The 7037-nt window shown below is 53.4% G+C and overlaps 1 protein-coding gene across 1 annotated transcript in view; it reads right to left on the bottom strand.

Annotated features, from left to right (window-relative positions):
• FCGBP (Fc fragment of IgG binding protein) overlaps positions 1-7037 on the bottom strand; it is a 43488-nt gene that overhangs the window by 12360 nt on the left and 24091 nt on the right. Inside the window, exons 9-15 of the mRNA XM_015563859.1 lie at positions 6858-7037; positions 6529-6728; positions 5027-5165; positions 2985-3322; positions 1400-1973; positions 432-1048; positions 14-45 (exon numbers count right to left, since the gene is read on the bottom strand). Coding sequence (XP_015419345.1) covers positions 14-45; positions 432-1048; positions 1400-1973; positions 2985-3322; positions 5027-5165; positions 6529-6728; positions 6858-7037 — 2080 coding nt within the window. The remainder of the gene's footprint in view (positions 1-13; positions 46-431; positions 1049-1399; positions 1974-2984; positions 3323-5026; positions 5166-6528; positions 6729-6857) is intronic.

Genomic DNA, 7037 nt, shown 5'->3' with positions numbered 1-7037 from the left:
GCGGGAGCCCAGCTGGAAGGGCAGCGCCACGAGCTTGCCGTCCACCTGCGGGCGTGTAGAGTGGGTGGAGGCAGTGACCGGCCAGGACTCAGATTGGAATCCTGTCTCCTATCTCCTGGGTGTGTGGGTGGGAGGGGGCAGGAAGGGGCGTGGGCACCCTGAGCACGTGACCTCCCCCCTTTTAATAATAGCAATAATAGTAATAATCTTTAGTCACGATGTCACTGGCTCCTCATACCACCCTCTGAAGCAGATACTTTTCTTAGAGGAATAAGCAATAGCTCAGAGGTGGGGAAGCCACCGCTCCAAGCCATCTGGCTCCAAGGCCTATACTCTGAACCTGTGCTTGGTAATCAGGGATTGGCAGGCCACTAACTCCCAGGCAACTCCAGGGTTGGCATGTGCTCCTGTCTGATCCACAGACCCCTTACCTGCAGCTGTCGGGGCCAGCGGGCGCTGAGGGTCAGGTTGTGGTTGTAGATGTGCAGGGTGACGCTGCGGGTGTAGCTGACGGCCTGGCTGCCCCGGTGCTCGTTGGCAACAGTGACAGTGAAGTTCTCAACACCAGCGGGTGGTGCATGGCAGGGTGCACTCAACAGGTACTCACAGGTACCTTGGAAGTCGAATCGGTGCCCGTCCAGAGTGATGTAATGGGGGTCGCCCCAGGCCTGACATTCAGCCGTACTAACAGGACGGCAGCCATACTGGCCTGAGGGCAGCAGGGCACACACTTCACCGAGCCCACACCTGGCAGGCTTGCAGACCAGCGAGCCACCCCCAGGTCCGCAGTGGCACCTCTGGGAGCAGGTGGTACCAGCCCAAAACTCACTGCCTGCCTCGTGGTAGGTGTTGTTGGCCCAGCAGCCGCAGCCCCCATCCAGAGGAACACAGCGGTCTACGCTCAACACAAAGCCCGCGTCACACTGGCAGCCCTCAGCGCAGGGGCCCTCACATGGGGCTGGGATCGTCGGGGGCGCAGGGGACGGGCAGCTGGCAGGGCATGGTGGGCCACAGAGCTCGTAGTGACTGTTGTTGGGGCAGGTGATCTCTGCAGGTGGATTAAGGAGGGGGAGGAGGAGAAAGAGAGAGAATGGTGTTAGAGGGTGGGATCAAAGGATAGGGTGGGAGGAGACTGAGATAGAGACCCCTAGGGATGGACAGAGAGATAGAGAAACAGAGCCAGAGATGCACACACAGAGAGAGAACAGACACCCAGAGACAGGAGAGAGAGAATGAGCAATAGAGGCAGAGACAATATAGGAAGGTGCAGGAAAAGCACCAAGAGACAAAAACAGAGAACGAAATAAAAAGGCCCAGAAGGACTGGAGTGAAACCAAACCAGCCCTGCAGAGACAGGACCCGCACCCCCAAGTCCTGCCCTGTTCACCCCAGCACTCACCACAGCCGGCCTGTGTCCTCCAGTCCTCGATGACAATGCCAGCAGCCTGGCAGGCAGCAGCATAGGTAGCCAGAGCCTGGCAAAGTATGTCATGGGCCCCACCGCCCAGGCAGACATCCAGAACACAGCCCTTGAAGAAGCTCTCAGGTGCCACATGGGCATGGCAGGCTGCAAAGGGGCCTTTTGCGTCAGCGGCCAGGGGTCCACAGAAACCAGGGCCCCGGTACTCCTCCAGCTGGTCCTCAGGGCATGTTGGGCAGGACCCCTGACACTCATCCCAGCACAGTGGGTCCCAGCCTGGGGCTCGCCAGCTTCCACCCCAGACGGGTATGGAAAGAGCCAGTGTGCGGTTAGGGAAGGCTTGGTCATTGTTGGGGTTGCGGTCCATGTTCCCACAGAGCCCACACACGGCACCATGATAGCTACTGGGCAGCGTCACCTCCACTCGCCAGTTCCAGTCATAGCTGACCCGCAGCCCAAAGTCGGTTGCCAGGATTGCTTTTGATGCTCCCTGAGTCACGGAAAGCCGCCCACCAGCCACAGAGGTAGGCAACGCTGTCAGCACACCATTCACCTGGGGGGAAGGGGGATTGGGAGGTAAGGAGAGGTCACTCAAGGTGTGGAGGCCCAGCCTGGCCCCTGCCTCCCTCGCCTGGCCTGCATGGCTGGAAGCTGCCAAGGCCTTCCTCACAACGGGTGGTCGCATGGTCATGTGACGAACATGGACATCTGCTGTAGTTCAGGTCCTGGGGAATGAAGCCTACCTCCGCATCTTTTTCTAGATCTCTCTTGATTGCCATCTCCCTCCCTTCCTCTCTCTGTTGTCTCTCTACATCTAGATCTATCTCTCTTTCTGGGCTTCTCTGAGTGTGTGTGTGTGCGCACTCTCTCTGGGTCTCTATCTGGTCCTTCTCTCTGGGTCTTTTTCTGGGTCTCTCACCCACTTGCTCCCTCTCTCCTGATTCCCTGGGCACCTCTGTGCATCTGGGCATCTCTTCCCCTCACCATCATTTGTTGAGTACCTGCCCTGCTCCACTTTTTTTTTCCCCCCCCCCCCCCCCCCCCCAGAACTGCCATTAACCTGCATCTCCATTACCCTGGGCAGAAAGGGTGACCCATCTCTCTCTCTAGTTCCCTGAATGTTGCTCCACATTGGAGTCTCTTAGGTCTCTCATTTGTTCCCTCACAAACATTCATGGTGGCTTCCTGAGGTCAGACCTCAGCCGAGCACTTGAAGTGTACCCCCTCACTGTGGGGCAGGGCCTGCTATGATCCCCATTCCTAAGATGAGGAAACTGAGACCCACCAAGTAGTCACTTGCCCAATATCACACAGCTCATACGGAGAGCCTGGACACAAAGCCAGTTATGGAAAAAGGTAAAATGCTGAAGTCCGACATGAAAGCCCTTTGCAAAGGGGTGAGCTCATTGAATTCCCAACAGAGAACTAATGTTGTTGCTGTAACTGTTGCTTTGCTTCCATTTTGTTTCAGGCCTAAGTGAAGAGAGCACTGAGCTCCTGACTGTGGCCGGCAGGATCCCTCCTGCCCAGCTGGGGGCTCAGGGGACCACCCTGGGGGACTTACCCGGACTTTGCCAACTTCGCCTTTGTGGATGGAGATGTTGGTGTTGAGGACAGTCACAGTGACACGCCTCACATAGGACACAGCAGGGTTGCCTCGATTCTCATTCTTGGTGGTGATAGTGAAGGGTGTCAGGCCCTGGGAGTTGACCCCTGGGCAGCTGGTTGTCGCCAGCACGTAGTCACAGGTGCCCTGGAAGTCAAAGTTCCAGCCGTCGAAGGAGTGGTAGTGGGGGTCGCCCCACAGCCAGCACGTGGCCTCATAGTTGGGCACGCACACACCATGGCCGTCCTTCTCCTGGCACGTCTCCTGTGGCCGACACGTCACACCATGACACAGTTCTGGGGGCAGGTGAGAGAGGACCTTGAGGGGCTGCCTGACATGAGCCTGGCTGCTCCCCAACATCTACTCCCATCTGACTCTGGGGGCCAGGGGCATGTGGCCAGAGGCATGTGGGACACCCACTGAGCAGTGGGCATTTTCCTGCTCGCCAGCTCCAGCCTGCACAATCTCTTGGCCATCCCGTGGGCTACAGTCACACCTTCCAATGAGACCTCCTCTCAGCCTTGGGGTGGGCCCTCTTCCCATTCCCTCCCTCCCTCGGTGCTCTGCGTTAGCCTTAGGGGCAGGGGCCGTATCTGCTGTGTGTTCCTTAGTGTCCATCCTCATTACAAGGAAAGAATTCCTTCTATCCAACTTTCCCTATTCAAGCTGCTGTGTGGTTTCTGTCTCCTGATTAGATTTTGACCAATATACCCCTCCTCCCTAGGAGTCCCTGTTACCCTGCCCATCAGCCCTGAGGTCTCAGTCTGTTCTGGAGGTTCCATTTCCTTATCCTCAGAAATAAGGCAATTATTCTCTGCCCGTCACCCTAAGAAACCAGTCCCGGGGGTGGCTCTGTGTCTTCGATTTAGTCTGGGAGGTCCCCATGTCTGAGATGGTCTCCCTAAAAGTCCTGATCCTCCACCTAATGGGGCCCTGTATCCAAGACTCAAGCCTTGGTGGGGTCTCTGCTTGAGACCTCAGGACTCTGTCCCTGTCCCCGTGGGGCCAGTCTCTCAAACCCCTTGGGGATGGTGTCTGAAACCCCTAAGACTAATCCCACATATCAGTAGCAGCAAACTGTGGCACCACCAGCTGCCTGTTTTGTAACTAATGTTTTATTAGAGCTACACCTCCTATTAGATAGTCTGTGGCTGATTTCATGCCATGATGGCAGAGTTGAGTTGTTGTGACTGAAACCGTATGGCCTGCGAGTTTAAATATTTACCAGCTGGACCTTTATTTTATACACTGAGTGACCAAATTATTATGACCGGCCAGATTATTATGACCACCCCATTGGTACAATGAAGTAGTTATGTAAATAATAATAATAGTAATAATAATAATAATAATTAATAATAATAATAATAATACCTTGAGAGTATTTGCTTAGGAAGTTTTCAATATTCAGTATTTTTGGAAGTGTCAATGAAGTACTGATGGGGTGGTCATATAGCATCTGGCCACTCAGTGTCTTTTTAAGTCTTTAATTTTTTAATTTCTCACCCAAGGATGTTTTTTAAATTCATTTTAGATTGAGGAGAGAGAGAGAGAGAAGAGAGGAGAGAGGAGAGAGGAAGAAAGGAAGAAAGAAAAAAAGAAAGATCAAAGTGTGAGAGAAACACCATTGGTTGCCTCCTGTAAGTGCCCTGACTGGTCATCGAACCCACAACCTTTTTGGTTTATGGAACTATGTTCAACCAACTGACCAGGCCCTTTAGAGAAAATGTTTGCCTGTCCCTCCCTTACGCTGAGGGTCTCTGACATCTGCCCAGCTCTGAGGGCTCCCACAGCCTGGACTCCACCACGAGGGTCCCTGCCTCCCAGCCTGGGGGGCCTCTGCCCATGGCCCTGGGAATCCCAGCCCAGAGGTCCCCGGTCTGAGACCTCAATCCTTAGTCCTCTGTGCCCGCCACCATAACGATCCAGTTGCCCACCCTCAGCTCCAGAGTCGTTGTGCTCTGTTCCAAGTCACAACGGCCCCGGCCCTAGCCCATCACCTTTGACACAGCTCAGGATGCCGGCCACGGACTGGCACACGTGCCCCGCCTCACAGCTGTAGTTCTGGCACACCAGGCCTTTCCCAGCGTGGCACACACACTGCTGCCGGCAGCTGTCGATGAGTACCGTCTGCTCTGGCTGTGGGGACAGCGGGCACAGTCATCAGTGCGGGCTCTGTGCCCTCTGCCTCCAGCATCTGGTGATCTGGGCACAGAGGGATCCAGAGGACAGGAAAGGGACATCTTTCATCAGGGTGGTCCCTTGTGTGTGAAACTAAGGCACCACATGGCCTTGGGGTTCAATTCATTCATTCACTCACTTTCATTCATTTACTCATTTGTTTATTACAAAATAGCCACTAAATATCCGCTGTCTCGGATAAATGGGATATCAGAGTGAAGAGGAGCAGACCGCCTGAGTCTGAAGCCTGTTTGTGCTCTGCCCCAATCATATCATTCTGTGCAAGTTACTCAACTTCTTTATGCCCCAGTTTCCACATCTGTAAGTTGCAGATAATAGTTACACCTACCTATGAAAGTATAACTGAGTTAGCAATACAGATAAAGCACAGATGAAATGAGAAGGATTTTCTTGAAATCATACAGATTGGAGAGAAAGTGGGTAGAGATGAAACAAGATGGGGAAAATGTCGATTTTTTTTTTAAAGCTGAGTGATGGGTATGTGAAGATTTATTACAGTTCTCTTTTGCATATTTGAAAATTTTCATAATGAAAAATTTATATATCATAGTATAGTATAATACACATACAGCACTTAACACAGTAACCGGTACATAGTAAGCACCATCTGCCTATGTGCTATTGTTAGAATTCATATGAGGAGAACTTCAGGGAGGGCCCTGTCCTCATGGTGCTCACAGTTCTTTGAGGGAGACAGACTTTACCAGGGGTTCTCAACCTGTGGGTCGCGATCCCTTTGGCGGTCGAACGACCCTTTCACAGGGGTCGCCTAAGACCATCCTGCATATCAGATATTTACATTTCGATTCATAACAGTAGCAACATTACAGTTATGAAGTAGCAAAGAAAATAATTTTATGGTTGGATCACAACATGAGGAACTGTATTTAAAGGGCCAGAAGGTTGAGAACCACTGCTTTAGACAAACACATTCAAGTCAAAAGAACAGGAGTAGCTGTGAGAGTGGGAGAGGGCAGCAGAGGGAGTTAGCCACTGGTGTAACAGAGACAAAATCTAGACCCGGATACAAAGCCAAAACTTGACCTGAGAAGCCAGGTCATATTTACAAAAGTCTTTCCCACCCCCATGGAGACATTGATCACAGGAAGCAAAAGTGAGAACTGGGAGGAGCCAGGTAGGAGGGGACACACTGGATCGCAGTGGGGCCATGGGTTGTGGAAGGGGGATGGGTGGGAGGGACAGGAAGGATGCCAAGTGGACAGGCTGAGAGGTTGATAGGCAGTGGGAAGGGCAGGTCCAGGATGAGGCCCCAGATCTGCTCAGGATGACCGGTTCCTACCTCATAGTAGACACCATTGTGGTAGCAACCACATTTCTCGATGGGCACGCAGGCTTGGCCGTCACTGAGGAAGTCAGGGTCACACTGGCAGCCCTCCGCACAGTTATCCGGGCACTGGGGGGCGGCACTGAGTGCTGAGCAGGTCAGGGAGCAGGTGTCTGCGCAGAGCTCATAGTGACTGTTGGAGGGGCACTTCATCGCTGTAAAGAGTGGGTGTGGTTCAGAGCCCCTGGGAAGGAGGGTGCAGGGCCCAAGGTCTTCCCCTTTTGTGCCTCAACCCCGCCCCCCCCTCTATCCTTTGGTCTCTGCCTTCTCTGCCCCTTACTCACGACAGAAAGATTCATTCCTCCAGGGTTTGACGTTGCCTCCAAGCGCCTGGCAAGCACTCACATAAGCATGAATGTTACTGCAGAGAATGTCTTGGCTTCCGTCACCCACGCAGAGGTCAAAGACACAGTCATGCAAGGGACCCTGGGGATCAAGCAGCTTGTGGCAGGCGGCCCCGCGGC

Source organism: Myotis davidii, unplaced genomic scaffold (assembly GCF_000327345.1).
Source record: "Myotis davidii unplaced genomic scaffold, ASM32734v1 scaffold178, whole genome shotgun sequence".
NCBI lineage: Eukaryota > Metazoa > Chordata > Mammalia > Chiroptera > Vespertilionidae > Myotis > Myotis davidii.
Note: the sequence above shows the minus strand (reverse complement) of the source record. Positions and strands in the feature narration are given on the sequence as shown.